This window comes from Podarcis bocagei (assembly GCF_964188305.1).
Source record: "Podarcis bocagei genome assembly, chromosome: 8".
Lineage (NCBI taxonomy): Eukaryota > Metazoa > Chordata > Lepidosauria > Squamata > Lacertidae > Podarcis > Podarcis bocagei.
In genome coordinates this window covers 74180527-74201123 of record NC_138133.1, presented here as the reverse complement: position 1 = coordinate 74201123, position 20597 = coordinate 74180527, and the positions used below count along the sequence as shown (strand labels likewise).

Sequence of the window (20597 nt, the reverse complement as noted above, 5' to 3'; positions counted from 1 at the left end):
CGTCCTGCAAAAGCAAGCCCCTGGGAGCCCTTCCCTGTGCTGACTCCAGCACTATTTCGCCCACATCCAGTGCACTAAAAAATGCTATTGAAAAATCTGCTGCAAAGAGTCTCGCCTCATAAGTAGACCAGCAGACAAGTCTTAACTTGCTGCGCACCAAGAATAAAAATGTCAAATGTGACCGGCCTCCTACCTGGCGACTTTGGTGGCTGCAACCTGGCCTGGCCCAACCCACAAGAGCCTTGCGCACTACAAACTTTGCACAAGGATCTCTAGAATTAAGGGATTTACAGAAAAAATGAAATGGCAGAAGAATGAATTCTGATGGACTTCACAGCACGACCCATATACCGCAGGCAAGCCAAATATTGCAACACCTGATTTGTGGATGGCGACACTGTACTGTCGATTGTCCAATGCTGTGCTCTGAAAGCTAAAGAGTCCATCCAGGCCTTCTTATAAGACCTCAATGTGGAAGGAGAAACAGAAGCTACTACTCCCTGAAGGACTAGCTACTGCCAAGGTTCCAAAGCTGAACTGGGAAATATTCCGGAAGCTTTTGGGCATCCGGAGCCAGGGATCTGAAGCACTCCATCTGAAAACGGGATAGGGAGTCAGCAATATCATTATTATTGCCAGCAATAAAATGGGCAGAAAACACAATATTAAACCTGAGGCACCGCAGCACAAACATATGCAATAAGGCAGCGACTGCTGGAGCTTGACGACTGCCTTGCCAGAATGCTCACCACAGCCTGATTATCAGACCAGAAACAGACCCTCCAGTCCTTGAACTCCATGGTCCAGATGTGCACTGCTACAACAATGGGGGAAAACTCAAGAAACATTAAATCACGGGTAATGGCTGTACCCTGCCAGTGCTCAGGCACCGCTGAGCACACCAACAGCCATGGAAATAAAGCCCAAAGCCCAAGGATCCAGCAGCATCCAAATGGACCTGGAAATCAAATTAAAGATTCAAAGTATCCTGCCAAAAGGACACGCCATTGAACTCCCTCAGGAATTCAAGCCACATCTCAAGGTCTGCGCTGACCTCACTGGGCAATCACACCCGATGATGGGGTGACCGCATGCCTGCAGAGAGTCTTGCTAAGTGTGCGTAAAAAGTGTGACCAGGAGCAACCACCCTGCATGCAAAATTCAAATGGCCCAACAGGGACTGAATCTGCCTCCAGGTAACCCTTTTCCATGACAAAAATTCCATAATGATGTCACACAGGGCCACCAATTTTCCTTCAGGCAAAGAGGAAGTTTGTGCCACAGTATCCAACTGGATTCCAAGGTCAGACAACCTCTTGACTGGGTCTTCAGTTTTATCAGCCGCCAAGGGAACACTCCACTCCCTAGTTAGGTCATTAAATGCATGTAGTAATAGCAAGCATTCGTCAGAATTGGCTGCAGAACCTAGTAAAAAGTCATCAAGGTAATGTGTCATGCCCCTTCAACCTGTCTTGGTACACAAGGCCCAGTCCAAAAATGTTCTGAAGGCCTCAAAAGCTGCACAAGATATAGAGCAGCCCATCAGCATGGCTTTATCCACATAATAAGCTCCATCCCAACAGGAAGCCAAGCAACTTAAAATCAAGCGGATGAACAGGAAGTAAGCGGAAAGCAGATTCCACATCACACTTTGCCAAAAGTGCACCCTTCCCAAGCTCCTGATCAACTTGACCGCTTGGTCAAAGGTGGCGTACTTGACAGAACACAACCCAGGAGAGATAGCATCATTTACTGATGAACGCTGTGGGTAAGATACATTGTGAATTAGGCGAAATTCCCCAGGGGCCTTTTTAGGCACCACAGCCAAAGGGGAAAGATGCAAATCTGGGTAAGGAGGGCACTCAAATGGTCCAGCCATCCTTCCCAACGTTAATTCCTTCCTGATCTTTTTCCCAGCTATATCAGGCATCTTTCTCACTGATTTTTTTTATTTTCAACTTACGTGGCCTTGGGCGGGAACGCCACTGGAATATGAAAACCCTCTGAAAATCCCAACCACAAATATGAAGCAGCTACCAAATTGGGGTAGATGCGGAGCCACACCCTCAAGGCAGGCAACTTAATGGGAGCACAAGCTAGGGTCAATAAGCCATCATGTAACATCCCGGGCTATTGAGGAGAGGCTCCTTTCTGCTCCTGTATAGGCTGATGAACCACGGGGGGGGCACAGAACACAGTGACTGAGAGGGACCTCTAATGACCCTCTTAGAAGGGACAGCAGGACTGGGATTTGTTTTAATAGGCATTGTGATCCTTTCTTCTTGCATAGGGGTACTAATTACAATCACATAAAAGGACCCAGGCCTTGAAATGGCGCTCCTGCCTCAACAAGAAGGCGCTCCCGCCAAGGCAAAATGGTGCTCCCGCCAAAATCTAGTCAGGAACGAACCTGTCCCTGCAACCTAAAATGCCCTCCCCACCCTTAACAAATACCCGGCTAGGCTAAAACAAAAGGAGACACAATCAAGGCAAGGAGAGGGAAATCTCACTGCAATGAAACCAATAAAGGACTTAACAAACGCTAATAGAGCAACAATCACAATCGCTCAAAGTCGCATATTAAGCACAAAGCTGTTGCCGGAACACCGGCCGCTGCAATGTGAGGGAGTGATAAACGGGCAGCTTCAGGCCCCACTAGAAGGAAGGGAAAGGGAAGGGAAGGGGTAGAGGACAACTAAAAAAGGAACAATAAAAGGCAATAACGAAAAGGGGGAATAAAAAATAGAAAGAAATCACCAAGATGATCCGTCGAAGGTAAGTCTCTCGGCTGCACAGAGGACACGCTGTTAGCTTGTTCTGAACGCATGAGCCGAAAGAGCAAGCTCTGGGTCACAGGCATGGGTATATATAGGTCCCTCAATCCGTTTGGACTGTGCCCCATTGGCCAACAATGAGGGACCTACCAAACGGGTGTTATGGCTATTCAATCTCACTCACCCACAACACAGGAGGTCAGTCTCCAGGTCTCACTGCAACATGTGCCCTCTTTTAGGGAGGACACGATTTCTCTAAATACACAACACATATTAATGGAAATTTGGAAAGGATTAATGGAAAAAATTGCTTTTTTCACTCTTTTTACTGCTTGACTTTTTAAATCAACTATTCAGTCACATTAATCTTTTACTTGTATCTGTTCTGTTTGATTTTTAATCAAAACAGAAGAAAAGGAAAACTGAACCAAGCTGTATTTCAATTCCAGGAAGTCAACTTGAAATAGTTGTGCAAATTTATCTTGTTGAACATTACTAAGAAATGGGACTTGCACATTAGATGTGGCACGAAATTGCTCTGCAGAATTATACCATAATCTATTTCTTTTACTGTGTTCACAATAACAGCCAGTATCTGAGAAATTGTTATGAAAATCAATCATATCCCCATACTACATTCTAATGTGTATAGCGATGTTCAAAGGGTGTATAGTTAAGTGCCAAACTGAATTTACAGTCAATTTCACTGTTATCCCCAAACATTAAAAGGAAAATGAAATGTAATGGAGGTTGTTAAAAATAATTGCCCTGGAAACTGCAGAGTAAAAACATTATTTGACTTTTTTCATGTTGTCAGATAGGAGTGCTTTGCTGTTATATCTTAATTTGAATATTTCTTAATTTGTTTTGTATTTTTTTATTTGCATCCTGCTTTTTCTTCCTAGGAGCTCAAACACACACACACACACACACACACACACACACACACAATCTGTGCAATACATTAACATAAGAGACTGTGATATGACTAAACACAAGCCTGTTCAGGCATGTGTTTTAATCTGGTTTTTAGTTTATTATTTTATGTTTTTAAAATGTAAGTTTTTTTTTACTGATAATTATATTTTATTACTATTTTTGTAAATTGCTTTGAGATTTTATTATAATCAAATGGTATATAAATTTTGTGAAATAAATAAATGGCCAAGGTCACCACTGCTTGCCCTTAGTGATGAGTGAATCACTTTCCCAGGCTTCAGTTAACCAAAGTCTTTCTAATCTAAAATGTCAGAAAATAGCTCAGTTATTTTCATTTCCAATCCCAATACTAGGCCCTTTCAAAGCCTGCTGTACTTTTAACAAATTGCAGCTTTCATGAATCCCCGCCTCTAATTTGCTGTGAACCCCTATGTCTCCCCCAAAGTATCCATGAGCCCTCATCCCTTCTCCAGCTCCTCAACTATGCTTGCCTTGCTAAATACCGCTGGGATTTACTTTCAGGTATAGTGCCATTGAACACTATGATGCGCTCCTAAATAGACACAGAAATAACTGTATCTTTCCCCTATTGAAAAATTATTACAAACAGCTTGCTCCTAGCTGCTTTAAATTAAGGCCTTTTCCTTTTGCCTACTAACACCCCTTTTGCTCTTCTTCCACATTTTGGGTTTTGTTTGCTGATTAACTTCCAGTCTCATAATGGGTTTTGATGAACTTCAAAGGCTTGATGACCTCTTTGTGAGTTTTAGTTTATTTTCCTTTTTTCTTTTTTGAGTGTGCATGATTTCCAACAGATCGATGCCTCTTTCGTCCTGAGACTTCTCTCTCAATCTGGATAGTATTCAACAAAACTCCACAAAAGATCTTAAACATGTATTTTATTGAAGTTCACAAGGCAAATGGGCTCACATTCCAGTAGGCTGTCCTTTTGGCTCTGAATAAATGTGGTTAGGAAGCTCTTTATAATAAAGTTCTCTATGGAGTTTTTGTAAGAGCAAGTATGTTTGCCTCTCTTCCAGCTTGCAAGAACTCTAAACTGAACTAGGTTGCAAAGGAGAGAGGAAGGTTTTCTCTGCTCTGGGCAGAGCCAATAGAAACTAAATTATTACTGTGTCTCCATTTCCCAGCCTGAGATCTGGAAAGGGAAAAGGTGCTACCTTTTCTTAAAGGGGTGACATTAATATTCCTTCTACCTAATACTAATACACTGATTTTCTATCACTAATTAAATTAGCCCTGTGAGGGCAGAACAATGTCTCTTCCTGCAGGTTTTTTGGACTAGGAAATAACATATGTCAGCAATAAGCCACCAGGAGCAGGATATCTCGGCTATCAGCTCTCTGCTTGTTACTTTCTATAAACAATCCAGCTTACAAAATGAAAATAAGCAAAAATGATTTATATCTGATAGGGAGTTCCAGCTGTTTCCTTATATTTCAACTATGGGCATGTTATTACTTGCTGCTGAACTTTCTGACAAATGTTGTGTGTTTTAGTTAGCAAATGACTTGAGGTGGAGGGAGAAAGTGAGCTGAGAAGGCATGGGAAGAAACTACAGCAAAAGTTTATAATTTATTCTTTGGAGATGCTGTTTTATGTTCTTGGAAGATTCTGGGTTTTCCACTTCAACTTCTTTTAAATCTTCTCATAATTTTACATACCTGTGGAGTGCACTAATTTTGTATGCATGCATGTGCACAGCCACACATACACACTCAATCTACCAGTGGCACTCTAGGCATAAACATTCGCCTGTTACCCTTAAAAAGTTATGCATTTATCTTTCCACTTACTACAATACTCTGAAGATAAATGTACACACAGTTGCCTCTGTTAAGAAAGGGATTTCTTGGATACGTTTACAGAAGCAATCTCTATTTTAAAATCAAAACTTCACTGTATGAACCACATGCATAAAACTTCAGTGGTTCCCAAGTGCTATCTGTAAATATGGGCACTCCAGTCTAATGGCAGGGTTGTATGTGCAATAGGTGTTTGGATGCACATACTATTTGTTCTGCCCATACACATTTGTTAAGGATGCAAGTGTGCATGGGCAAGCAGGGAAAGAAGTGCAGATCAGGGGGAAATCATCATTGTTATTTTATTGACAACTTTATTGGTTTTTCACTTATATTTTACAACCATCCTTTTTACACACACCAATATTCACAATAAACAATTTGACGCACTGAACACTCCAATGTTTAACATGTATGCATAAACTAAAGAGAAAATAAACTCCACAGGAGAATCTCTGATAAATCAATATATATTATTGAAAACAAGAATAAATTAAAAAAGCAGCCAATAGTGATAGCAGTATTATTTCCCCAATCCATAAAGTCATGTGTCTACTTTTGTGTAACCACAAGGACTTTCAGCATGTGTTTCTCAAACAATAGCCTTCAGAGGTAAAGTCAACCCGTTGGAGAGTTACTGTTCCTGCTGTGGCTGTAGAGACCATGGGAGATATGTTTTGTTGCAACTGGGGCAGATTAAGATGTCCCGTTGTGCTGCTGCAAATGCACCAGGATGTTTTTTCTCTCTTCACTCTTCCCAGCAGTCGTTCCTCTTCTGGTCCCTGCTCTGGATACATGACCTGACTGTCTGTCTCCAGGCACTGTGATCATCTGCAGGAATTCACATATGGCTGGGTTAATGTAACCCAGCCTTCATGTCACGTTTTCAGACATCTTTGTAACACAGATTTAGTCTGCCAACAGGCCTGGTGCCAGAAGCCAGGTCCTTGTAGAGCATGTCCTTAGATAATCATCAGCATTTTTAATTTGTATACCACCTTTCTATCTTACAATACTCGAGGCAGTTTACAAGCTGAAGAAACAAAAAATGTACATCTTATAACAATCTAATGCAATACAAAAATGTGGTAATAAAACATAACTTTAAAATAGGCAACCTCCATCAAAAAAGTGACATTCAAAAATCATTAGAATAGTATAAACTAATAATATCAACATATAAAAGTTATACAGAAATCCACTCAACAGTTGCAATAATATCTAAACTATAATCAATAAAACAATGGCAAGCCACAGTACATAAAACAATACAATACACATTGAGAAGCAGAGGGTAGAGCAAGGCAGGTGGAAAGAGGTCTTGCCTGATGGAGTCTCTCCCCACAGTTCTTCCTCCAGGCACAGCTTCCTGCTAAGGAGCCCCGGGCGAGGGGGTGGGGCAAGACAGGTGGAAGGAGGCCTTGCCTGATGGAGTCTCTTCCCTCACAGTTCTTCCTCCAGGAACAACTCCCTTATGAGGACTCCTAGAGCCGGAGGATAGGGCGAGACAGGTGGAAGGAGGCCTTGCCTGATGGAGTCTCTCCCCTCACAGTTCTTCTTCCAGGAACAGCTCCCTTATGAGGACTCCTAGGGCCGGAGGGTGGGGAGATGCATATCCTGCCATCATCCTTTCTGTGGATATGACCAAGCCTGCATAGATGTCACTGAGACAGGAGTGCGAACACGCTGGGAATGTGAGCTTTGGGGAGTACATATTTGTTTGAGACCCTGTCCTGCTTGTCAGGAGGTCCTACACACGAGTTGGAGTCTGGCAGAGACACATGCCCGACTGGCATGTTTTCTCCCTCCTGGTCATTGAGGAGATTCAAAATCTTTCTCCAGCCCGAACATCACAGCGACTGATACCTTAGAGGCATCAGCACACTGCAGGATGAGCAGAGTATAGGCAGCCAGTGTACAGACTCGGTAGCACAGCAGTTGGCTAAACTACGTTTATTTACATATACACACTCGGAGCATCATAACTCAGCTTCTTCCTCTTCAGCACCAGAAAGCAAAGAGAAAGAACAAAGGACAAAATTCCTACATCACAGAAACACAGTAATACAAACACCCTGTCTCTGTGACTTCTCACAATTTGGAATGAAAACATACACCGTTATGTGATAAAAACAATCCCATGACTGCAAGACAGGAAAAGAATCCTAACACTGCTATGTGATGCCCAAAATATTCTTGACACAGTGCATATTGAAAGGGTTGAGGCGTTGCTCCTAATGGGTATAAGTTGCCCATAACTCACTTCCATAAAACAGCATGATCAATATACAAGCCCAGTAGACCATATTGGTGTTGGTCATCAGCATCAAATTCTCCCATAACCTTTTGGAGAGGCAAGCCATTGCTGTAGCTGCCTTGCCAATATGCTTGTCCAGCACAGCATCAATGGAAAGGTTGCAGGATTAAAATATACCTCTTTTAATACAGGGTGATGATAGATAGCAAACACAACAAAAACTATACAATAGGCACTTGAGAATTTTATTGGACAGATCTGAGGATTCCAAATGGTCAACATTTTTCACTGCCAAGTCCCCCTTGTAGTAGGTTAGCCAAGTTAACTGAATCAGAGATGTCTCGGGGTGAGCAGGCAGCATGACAAGCATTAGTTATTGCTTTCGTAGTAAATGCAGAGCAGGGAGGACATGTTGCACAGGGACCAATGGATCATTGCTACACAGCTCAGCTACACATTGCTACACAGGGATTCACACAGCTGCAAATAAAATGTTTTAAATGTGTTGTAAAGTGAAATATACAACTGTGACACTGGATGGTGACAGTGGGCTATGCAAAATTCAATGCGTTTTTCAAAACATTTTTTAAAAAAGCATTTTCACATTGTTTTTTATATGTGTGTTGATTCCACCCAGGAATTCTATTCAAAACAAATTTAAGTTATTTTGCTGTATGTAAGCGTGTTGAATATAATCAAGAATTTACAGGATATAGAAGCAAGAATGCTAAACGTGTGGGAGGACAGGGAGAGAGACATGAGAGATCAGTTGTTGAACAGGTGATAGTGGAAACTGCACTCATGAATGAGAGTTCAAAGAGAGCAAGGAAAGGGAAATGAAGATGATTCCCTGCCCACCCCCATATAGCAAGAACCAAGAGAAGACTTAATTTTGTTCATGCAGTGAGGAGTCAGGTAGTTCTGAATCAAAATGGAGGTTAGGGTAGATTTTTTTTGGGGGGGGAGGGTTAGGGTTTGCTGATAGGCAAATAAACTGGTAGATTGGCAAGTCAGAGAGCACTGGCTTGGTTGTCTGAGCAATAGGAACACACTTCCCTTTCAAACTTCTTTGAAGAAATAACACCTTAGAGGATCAATCAAGCAGAATGGGGGGGAAAGGGGGGGTTAGAATTGTTCAGTGCATACTGTGGAACAACAATTTTAGCAAAGGAATACATGAATCTCATGAAAACTTTCAACACCACTAGAGTGAAGAGGGAAGGAATAATCAGCAGTGACACAAGGAGGAAGAAGATGCCTCAAGAAGGAGAACAAACATTTTGACATGCCATTGGAAGTCTCAAAGTTAGTGGGGATGACAATTCACTAAAATATATCAGTTTCTAGGGTAGCAAGAAGGCATTGGATTCCATTTTGACCCATGTTGGTTGCATGCAGTGCTGTTTCTGTTCCATTAAACTTTGGCTTCTGACAACAATTATGTTATTCATCTTGTTGTCTGCCATGAGGGAATTTTTAATTAATTGTGCTATTAATTGGCATCATTATTATGTTATCCCACACCACTCATGTCAATGCGAAGGCCATTCATTTCAATGCAAATGAAACACAATGAAATGGGGTGAGGAAAACACATCATCAGTTACATATCATGGACTGATTACATATTGTGGACTGATAGCAGCAGTAAATGCCAATCATATTTGCTGGTTTGATTTCCATTCTGGGCGTTGGATGCATAAGCAAATGACAATTTCTGCTCCATTTTGCGTCTGAGTTATCTGATATCCCCACTGGTTTCTGCCTTTTTTAAATAACAATAATTGGATGCATTCAACTATAAAAATTCTTTGTAATTTATGCTCGCTTACATGAAATACATTCATCATCCAACAAAATATAAATATGAAAGTAACTGGACAGAATTTTACAGAATTGAATGTCCAAACTTCGGTGCATAGTAAGATGCATGTGCAAATGTTGGTAATCCTGCTTCACATGATAAAGCTGATAATCAAAGACACTAGGGGAAAATATGATGTTTCAGGGACTTGACAATCAGTAGTTGGTTTTCTATCAATTATTTAGGGAGCCATACTATCGGTTCAGAGGAAGGGGCAAGGTTTTGAAAATAGGATGGGCTTGGTATCTCAGCAGTCCTATGGAGGCCTATGGTACAAAATGGAGAGTCTGTAATATAGAATACACTTGAAAATGGGAAGAAAACTGCTTTGTGCTGTATGCCTTGATTCCTCTCACCTGCCCTAAACCATCAATACTTTTTTGTGTTGGAAGTTAGTTCTCAGTTCTGCGTAACAATATTCGATATGCCACGCTCTGTGTGTTTGGGGATAGGATTTTGCAAATAAGGGCTTTCCCCCCATGCTATGATAGCATTGATTGTACTTTAGCAATGTAAAAATGAATAGCAGAGTCATTTGCTATTCCCACAAATGTTCCAGTGTTAGGTCGTGTCCCCCCCCCCCCCCCGGAAATAATTCTTCTGGTCATTTTTTTTTTTTTTTTGTCTGTTGCCTTTCTGTTGATGGTACAAGGACATTCATTTCATTTCACATTTCATGCAGAATAGATCCTCAGCTGTGCATGTAAATGCACTATCGGCTTAGAATTTCACTTGAAGATTGTGATGTTTCTGAAGAGAAGAAACAGAGGTTTGGCTTCTGTGGAAAAACAACTTTTCTTCCAGGCCTTCCTACTGCAATTTCAGTTTGCTTTACCTGTAAAAAAACCCTGCCAACCCTACTCAGGAAATTAGGGGTGCGCCATAGCTCCATAAAAAGGTAAAGGGTAAAGGGACCCCTGACCATTAGGTCCAGTCATGACTGACTCTGGGGTTGCGGCGCTCATCTTGCTTTATTGGCCGAGGGAGCCGGCGTACAGCTTCCGGGTCATGTGGCCAGCATGACTAAGCCACTTCTGGCGAACCAGAGCAGCGCACGGAAAGGCCGTTTACCTTCCCGCTGGAGCGGTACCTATTTATCTACTTGCACTTTGACATGCTTTTGAGCTGGGACGAAGTAACGGGAGCTCACCCCATCGTGGGGATTCAAACCGCCAACCTTCTGATCGACAAGTCCTAGGCTCTGTGGTTTAACCCACAGTGCCACCCGTGTCCCTCCATAGCTCCATAGCAGAGCACAATTTTTGCATGCAAACCCCAGCATCTCCAGGTCAGGTGTGGAAATAAATATTGGAGAACCACTGCCAGTCAGTTTAGAGAACATTGAGCTAAATTGACTAATTGTCTGGCTCAGAATAGTGTTCATATGTTCACATATAGTCTGTGTCTATATTCAGTATCATGTGATATCTTGACTATAATTTGCATTTCACTTAGTAAATTTTGGGACAGCACTGTGTTTCCACATTTGCCATTATTTGCCACTGTTTTATAACAATGAAGTTTGATTCAGTAGTGCAACATGACTTTTCCTATAGGGGCTTATTGCTTGAAACCCATTTCACAGAAATAAGCATCCCTTTGGGAAACATGCTGATCATACTATGAAAATACTTATCAAATTATGAAATATATCTACTGCAATTCTTCTAAATCATACACATTCATAATTAATTTGTCCTGCTCTTTGGGTTTAAAGATTAGTAAGTTCTGTGTGCATTCCATGTAATTTTTTTGCAAACACTGCCAAATAGAATGGCTTAATTTATAATAAGGGGATTTGCCATGAAGGTGGTGCTGTTCGGCACTTGTACTGGGTTCTGTTTGACAAGGTCAGGGCAAAATGCTGTTGTGAAGTTTAAAAGTGCTGCAATCGGGAGCAGTTGTAAAGCCAAGGTCCCCACACTTCATTATCAACATTCCAAGTCTATCTATAGTGACCTTAGTCATTATCCATGTTGTGTAATTAATTATACTGCACTTTGACATTGTTCAGAACAAGACAGAAGAATATTCAGGCTTCTGGCCAATTGTTCCTTAGTGAATAAAACAGATGCTAGAGCTTTCTTGAGTTCCTTAACACACAGTGGATGTTCTATTATGGAGGGTTTCAACCCATTTTTGTAACCCAAAATGATCTTCTTTTTCAGTCACCCTGTGTTTCTTTTCTGTCCCACCATTTCAGTCATATACAGTCATTAATTTATGATCAGTTTGTCATTAATTCACTTGTCATTAATTCAATCTAACATGCACCAAACTTCATGATTAGCTCTGACCTACACAAAATAAGATTAACCAAATTGAGTGCAGACCATCAGCTATGAAGTGCACATGATTAACATCCAGAAGGTTCTTGGTCCAATCCTCAGCATCTCCAGTTAAAAGAATCAGACATTGAATAATACAAATACTCTCTCTGTCAAGACTCTGGAAAACTGCAGCTAATACAGAGCTGGGGGGGGGGGGATGTCTGACTTGGTAGAAAACAGCTTCTGATGTTCCTAATATGGGCTGCAAGGTGCTGGAAAAATCTGCCTGTTTTTGAAGTTCCCAGAAGACAGGATATGAAGGAAGATTATCCAGTCCATCCTTCCTTAACCTGGTACCCTTTAGATGTTTTGGACTACAACTCCATTGGTCTTCCTGTTATCACCTGCCAAGTGCTAGAAAAGCTACCCATTTTTGCTGTTCCTGGCGAATTATTTGTTTAATGCCCATCATTCACACTAAGGCCTTGGGGTGAGTTGCAGCATTAAACCACAGTACTAAAAAACAATTTAATACAACTTGCACAAGAAGATAGTACAAGAAGCTTATCTAATCCAGTCAGTGAGAGCCAGTGTGGTGTAGTGGTTAGGAGCGGTAGTCTCGTAATCTGGGGAACCGGGTTCGCGTCTCCGCTCCTCCACATGCAGCTGCTGGGTGACCTTGGGCCAGTCACACTTCTTTGAAGTCTCTCAGCCCCACTCACCTCACAGAGTGTTTGTTGTGGGGGAGGAAGGGAAAGGAGATTGTTAGCCGCTTTGAGACTCCTGAAGGGGAGTGAAAGGCGGGATATCAAATCCAAACTCTTCTTCTTCTTCTTCTTCTTCCCCAACCTGGTACCTTTCAATAAGCAATAAGCAATAATAAACATTAATCACACTTTGGATTAACCTCAATGGCTACGATACTGCCACCTGTTAGCCTCAGTCCGTATGGTTATGCTGGCTGAGGATTATGAAAATTGTACAGTAGTCCAAAAACCTTGGAGGATGCCAGGTTGTGGAATGCTCATCTAGTTACTGGTATGACACCATTCATGGTTGATGGACTATGTTCAGCTTTGTAGGTTAGAAGCTGAAGAGACGTTTGTGCTTTGGCAAACATGTTAATCAAGCATGGTTGCTGCAAAGTTGAGAATTTCAAATGAAAAGTTTTACATACCGCTCACCAGTTTCACCTTTCACCAGCAGGTATTAGACGATTTCTTTGGTGGGACCAAAGCAGATCTTGAGTCCAACATTTGCCTGTAAAGATAACACAACTAAACAACTAAACAACAACAACAACATAGCAAATTATATAACTTGGAAATAAAATGAACATTTCTGAAGTTCCCAAACAGTGCATTCTGCAGTTTCCCTTCTTTGTTTTCAAGTTTATAGAATATTATTTTAGTTGCACTCTTCGTAAAGCACTTTGTCTTGATTCTATTTTCAGTGTTTTCTTAGACTTTGGGAGAAAGCTACACATTCAGCACCATATGAGGATAGCAGATTAGGACCAAGCATTGTAGAGGACAGCCTTTGTCTGAGGCAGGAGCTCTAGTTAGCTGTGTGTAGGTGTTGACTTGTATTACAAACAAGCCTGTTGCCATTATGAAGAAAAGTTAAATTGTAGTACATGCCTGAGAATATTTATAGAAAATTATTTCTATGTATCAATATGGATGACCAGATTTTCTGGAGCCAATTAGAAGAAATGCTAGACAACACAAGAACAAACAACATTCATAAAACAGAAAGAGTCTTAGCATTAAACTCTGAGACTTGCAGTTTGTTTGTTTTACTTATTCAACAGCATATATATATATTGTTTAATCATCCATAACTCCTGAGTCGTTCACACAAAATATGAAATGTTCCAATAAAAATATTGAGAACATTAAACATTAAAGCAAGTTCACCTAAAACTAAGTATCAAAATATAAGTCAATCCAGCATCTGTTAAAATCACACACACACACACACACAGAGAGAGAGAGAGAGAGAGAGAGAGAGAGAAACAAATTAAATCGCACATAAAAATTGCATGTCTGGGAAGGCTTGCCTATTTTTAAAAAAGTATTTAGGAGCTGCCAAAAACAAAACAGAGAAGGTTCCAGCTTAATATCAATGAGTAGGGAGTTCCAGAGAATCAGTGCTGCCACAAAGAATTGATTCTGTGCGAGTGTGGGGCAAACATTTTGTGGCATATGTAAAACAGTCAAGTCGGCATATGTGGGTTAAAGTGATTCTTTAAGTAGAGAGAATAGCCTCAAGCTATTAAGGGTTTTATATACCAATAGTAACACTTTAAATTTGACCTGGTACAAATAAGCAGCTAATGTAGATCTCTGAGCAGAGGATTAATATAATCTCCTGCAGTTCCCTAACCAATAGCATGAGAAGTCCTGCGTAGTTGGAGAGGCAGGGAGAGATGACACATGACATGCTCACTGAATAAATTACTGCTAGAATTCCCTGTGTAAAGACAAGATAAGTCAACAGCCATCTGATGGCTGCAGGAGGGATGGGCAATGAGCACAGTGAAAATGGGATGGTAAAAACTCTGGATGGATGTGAGGCAGTACTTCATATATGTTTTGGAATATGGGAGTAAATGAGCTGGACCTCTAATCTCCATACTGCCTAGGTAGCCAACATAGCAACCGTTCAAATGTTGTTGGACTACAACTCCTATCATCTCTGATCACTGGCCATGCAGGCTGAGGCTAATGGAACTGGGAGTCCCAACAACATTTTGAGGACACCACATGGTCTACCTCTGCTATAGTTCCCGGACAGGAAAGAGTGTCCAAAAGACTTGTGCAAAATTGTGTATAAATTATGCAATTTATAAATATATATCAGGTTGCTGGAAGCATAAGAAGCGTAAAACAACAACTTAAATAAGTGGAAGGAAGTTAACCAAGCCTCCAATTTTTCAAAGTAGACAAGGCATTTTAGTGGGAGATGGGGAAATATCTGACATTATGAGTTGGCATCAAGTCCACAGAAATTATGCCTGCCTTGGCACTGGATTCACATCTGGATATATAAAAAGTATGGGATAGACTCAAACGGGAGAACATAGATGTGGAGAGGACTGTATTTCCACATCTCACATTTCTTCCCTATACTTGGCTCACTCAGCAATTTTTGGAACTCCTGTTTGTTGTGACTGGTGATGGCAATACAGCCAACAGAGGCAAAATGTGACATACTGAGGTCTCTGCGGAACATCTAATTTTGTTTTAAACACATACAGAATATCATGTTCTCCAAAAGGTTTCTAGAGCTAATTTTCTAAACATTGTTGAACCAAATGTTGCTTTCCATTCAAGCTTTTCGGTGATTTTTTTTTTTTTTTTTTTTTTTTTACAAATGCATACAATGAATGACTCTTAAGAATCCAATTCAGCAAAATCAACACCTTGAACTGTGAAACTAGAATAGAGCACTGATGTGACAGACTTCTCCAAACTGACCCCAGTAAGGAGGAAAAGCTCCAGCATGCTACACTAGCTCAATGCCTCCTCAAAAGTTTGCTCCCCCCCCCCCAAGAAAAAAAGTTATTATATGCTCTGAAAAATAATTTGAGGGTGAGGTGAAGATTATGTATCACATGCAGACTATACACTTTGTATACCAGATCTACTCACATAAGAGGACTCTTGCATTTAAACTACAATTCAGTCCTCATTTCTATTTTCTGCTGAGCAGCTTAAAGAGTTTTGTCAGAAGATGGGGATGCATGGTGCATAATCCTCATGAAGATTCCTGTAGCATTTCCAGAGCTGTTTACCCCTCGGTCATAGCATGGCTGCAAGCTCTTGACATTGCCTGCTTGCTTTAGTCCAGCCCTCTCATTTGCCCCACTGCCCTTAGGCATTCCCTAGGCAAGCACCTTTTGTATATATGCTGAGAAGAGTGGAAGGAATTAACATGAGTTGGTTGAGCCCTGTGTGGAACCTTTCATGCCTTGGCTCACAGTGAAGGATTATACCTATAGTTTTATATACATCGTTTTAAGTACAAAAAAAGCTTCAGGTATGTAATTCTACAAGGGGGACAGATAAGTCTGCATTCAGTTAATTATTTTTTAAGTAGCAAATACCAGTTCAGTTAAAATATGAATACTATTGTTCATTATTTTTAAGACCTCGCTGGCTTTTATGTGTTATGTTGGTTTATCCATGTGTACTTAAATATATATATAATACTGTTTTCAGATGAATTTGACAGTGAGTGATAAAAGGCCAACCTGTTGCCGACCTACTGGTACCACTAATAAATGCTGCATTGTGTTCTTTTCTGGTCACCTTTTCCATTAAACTGTGCTTTGTGAGTGCTGTGGTTGTAGGTACACTCTGCTTACCGATGTGCAAATATGTTCTCTTGAGTACAGCAGATTTTGTTTTAAATAAAGAGCAATTGAGTTGCCTCTTGCTAGTGTCTTTAATGTGGCAAACAGAGGGACATTTTATCTGATTAAACTGAGCAAAAAGAAAAGAAAAGAATACACAATTCCAAAGAAAAAAGTTAGCATCCAGTGCTACTGTGTGTCCCACAGGTTCTTCTTCTTCCACTTTGACCCAAACTGCCTGCACTGGTGAGTTAGAGGAGGATATTGCGGCAACTGCTGGTGATATTACGGTTGCTAGCACATCTGATGATGTTACTGTATCCAGTGTTACTACTGTCACCAGCCCTAGAGTTTCCGAAGAGCAGCGAGTCCAAGCTGTGAATCTCAGAAAATCAGATCTGGAACTCACCACTTCCAAGGAGTCGCTCTCCCTTCAACCAGCAATTACCCAAAGTACAAGAAGACGACCAAGAAATGCTGAGCAGATAGAAAGACCTAAAGAGCTTGCAGTTGTTACACATAGAGGTATTGGATGTTATTTTTCTTGTGCCCATTTAGTCTACAGCCATAGATGTGTTGCCTACACTAATTCTCCCCCACTCCTGTCCCCCGATTCCCTAAATGAAAGGGTAGATTATGAAAGAAAAATTGGAAGTGATGGGATCAGCATTCGGGGTCTAGGAAGTGGAGTACTAAATGCTACTGGGACTCTGGATATGTGTCTAGAAATCCAGGTGTCCCTCTAAAAAGTAGGAGAGATGCTCATATTGGAGGAACACAGCTTCCACATGAAGGCCACAGAAAATTAGCTTATTGTACAGATAAGCCACTGTCATGAAGTGGATGCCATATGACAGCCATATTGGGGGAACTGACTCTGTTCAAGCAAATAGGGTCGATTTCAAATTATATAATACTTTTGTAAATTTGGCAGAGTAAGAGAGATACTGAAATGTACATGGCAATAACATAGTGCTGTTCAGTTTGTCATATAAACTTACGGCAGTTTTAACTTGCCCCATTATGCTCCTTAATGAAGGAAGCAAAGAACAGACCATTAATTAATACAGCCTCAGAACTGAACAGCTTCAGAAAATGCTTCCTTATTCTTAAGATTATTTCAAGAATCACAATATTAAAAATACTATGGAAGTGTAGTGCCATTTAAGTTAAATATGCATTATTTAAAATGTAAAATAACAAAGGTAAAATATTTAATTTTTAACTAAAGGAAATGGTACAGCCTGATCTAAAAATAGGTTTTATGGGAATGATCCCATAATTTGAAATCTTTTGTATGTATTTTTACCTTGTTTTTCAAAATAAATTATTAGGACAGCCTATAAAAGAAAGTAAAAATGCAACAATTGAGGAACATCCTAAAAGAACAGTTTACAAGCAGCATAAATTCATTAGCAGAGATATAAACAGGTCAAATTAAAAGTCCTGAGAAATTTAAAACAAAAAAACCAAAAACCATTTGGCAGGCGCTGAAATTGAACCCAATACGCTTTCCTGGGAAATGCATACCATAGTCATGGCACTACTACCGAGAAGTCCCTTTCCCCAGTAGAATAATCCATATTTGAATGGGTTGGATCCAAAGTTAAACATGGGTAACGGGCTGATGGAAGTTGACTTTGCCACTCTCTTTCCCCAGCAACAGCCCCTCCTAGCCAATTAATATGCTCACTGGGTTCAGGGGACCCTGCTGGATGGGGTGGGCTATAGACCAGAGGGCATATAGGGAAAGGGGATGCCCCAAATCATGCAGAGGCACTTTCCACTAGTAGAATTCCAACTTGTAGAAGTTGCCTTTGCCTCATTCTTGGGGGTAACTCCATTCTTCCAGTTGCACAAACCACAAATGGGCCCCAGCCCTCTTGAAGAACAGTTTGTAATCTGGAAGTCTGCCATGGGACTTAGTACCGGGCAAATCAGCTTCCTTCAACCCCATTACTCATGCTTAACTCTGGATCCAACTCTATGAAAGTGGAATGTGTATGTATGCATATATATATAATAATAATGCCAAATATGGTAAATGGTGTACTATTCAAGGAGCAGATAGAGAACAGTTCTAGAGGATAGAGTTCTTCAATAGCAAATCATACCAAGGAAAAATGCTTGTGCAATGTGCCTTTTTCTGACCATTAACTACTGCCATTTCTGTGCCTTTAATTTTAAGAAGTTTATGGCTTCCTGTCACCTCTGTCTAGACATTTGGCTTTGGTGATACCATATATTTGCAACTTTTCCTTTATCTTCTGTGGAATCTCTACATTCTTGCTCTCTTTTCTTTTCAAGATTCTTGTTTTAGCTGCTGCATCTTATGTGCTGATTTTACTGACTGAAAGTATTTAGCATTGTGTTGTTTTATAAAAGAAAAGTGTGCAGATTTACAATCTGAAAATGTTAGCATACATGTCTTTAGGGACCTGGCTGCTGGACTTTGTGTGGGAGACATTGATTGTGTCATGCCCACAACTCTATGTTCATTCTCTTATAGTACAATATGCAGACCCATCTTTGTGTCTGTTTTTTGGGGGGCTGAGTTAATAATTCTGTTACACTGGTTCTGCTAAATTCCACCTTTAATGCTCTGTTTTTCCTCCTCTCCCTTAACTTCTCTGTTAGCTTAATTCCTTAACAGATTTTTGCCACAGGGGTTTCCATCCCAGTGGATGCATGTCAATGATAGCTGGAACGTTCTCTCTGTGTAAGCATATGGTGGGTCCTGACTGTTGATCCCCGCACAGAGGACTTTCACAGTTGTCTTTCCTGGCAATGTAGGCACCTTCCAAACAATATCAAAGATTTTGTTTCCTTATACCGCATTCAAGTATAAATGTAACATGCACACACACATTTTCCAGTCTAATGTTGGATGCCATTTTTTAAAAAAAATACATGCAACCAAATGGAAAACAGAACAAAACACTCAATGACAATTCACAAACTTCTGAAGGGCTATTTTGTATCATTATTATTATTTATTCAATTTATATACTGCCCTTTACAATGCTATTTTTCTAGAAATGGAGGTGCCAGAACTCACCATGAATGCCTCCCTTGTTCTTATAATGGGTAACAGTGAGTTCTGGCTGGGGGGAAAAAGCTGTGGCCCTTTATCAACGTTAATATAGCTCTGCAGGATTGTATTTCCCCCATTCTCTTCAGTATTGGGAAGTATTTTTGAGGTGCCCTCCAAATGTGGTTGGGCTCTGGCTCTCATCAGCCTCAGCCAGCATTTTCAGTGGTCAGGAATGATGGGAGTTATAATCCAATGACATCCAAAGGACACCAAATTGGCTCTCCCTGCTCTAGGCCATAATCTGTGGATTTACAAAAGCAGCATAGTTGGACCCTGAAGAAAGCAGGGAAATTATTTATATGATTATTAAGATGCTAAAGATGGGGAGGAGATGAAGGGTGAGTTCTGCTGTGCAAGACGTCCATTCTGCTTACGCATGGACACCCCTAGATACAACCCAAATTATTTATTTAATGTTTTTATCATATAAAATTATAATGTAGCCTCAGAACACATTTGTGCTGTATGTTGGTTGTGTTGATACAGGCTGTGAGGCAAACTCATATACAGTGGTGTCCCGCAAGACGAATGCCTCGCAAGACGGAAAACTCGCTAGACGAAAGAGTTTTCCGTTTTGGAGGTGCTTCGCAAAACGAATCTCCTATGGGCTTGCTTCGCAAGACGAAAATGTCTTGCAAGTTCCTGTGGGTTTTTTCCCCTCCCCCACTTTTTCTAAGCCGCTAAGCCGCTTATCAGCTGATCCGATAAGCCGATAAACCGCTAAAAGCCGCTAATAGCGCTAATCCGCTAATCCGTCAATGGGCTTGCTTCGCAAGACGAAAAAACCGCTAGACGAAGAGAATCACAGAACGGATTCTTTTCGTCTTGCGAGGCACCACTGTATAAATACTGTGTGCATTTAGTTTAGATTGTTTTGTTTGCATCCTTTCCATTCTGAAAGATAGTGTAGATTGAAATTATTCCATTTTTAGCCTCACACCAATCCTGTGAAGCAGATTAGCTCTAGGGAGAGTGATTGGCAAAACAGGGATTCAAGCTTGAGTTTCCTTGGTCCAAGTCCATCACTTTATCATATTGGCACCTTTATCATAAACAAGCGATCAGAAACTAGTGACTGTTGGTTAGAACTACGTAGAGCATCGCCACAGCATTTAACACATGTGTCATTAAGAAGTAAAGGAATTTCTAGGGATAACATGCATGTGTTAAGCAGTGACAGAGCGTTCCCCGCTAGTGCTTGGGTGGGTGGGTGGAT

At 40.8% G+C, this 20597-nt stretch overlaps 1 protein-coding gene across 5 annotated transcripts in view; it reads left to right on the top strand.

Moving 5' to 3' along the window:
- CSMD3 (CUB and Sushi multiple domains 3) overlaps positions 1–20597 on the top strand; it is a 607508-nt gene that overhangs the window by 261599 nt on the left and 325312 nt on the right. For 3 of the 5 annotated variants that reach the window (XM_081204227.1, XM_081204228.1, XM_081204231.1), the window contains exon 7: positions 16495–16812. The exons of the other annotated variants lie outside the window; for them this stretch is intronic. In XM_081204227.1, coding sequence (XP_081060353.1) covers positions 16495–16812 — 318 coding nt within the window. The remainder of the gene's footprint in view (positions 1–16494; positions 16813–20597) is intronic. 5 annotated transcript variants of the gene reach the window in all.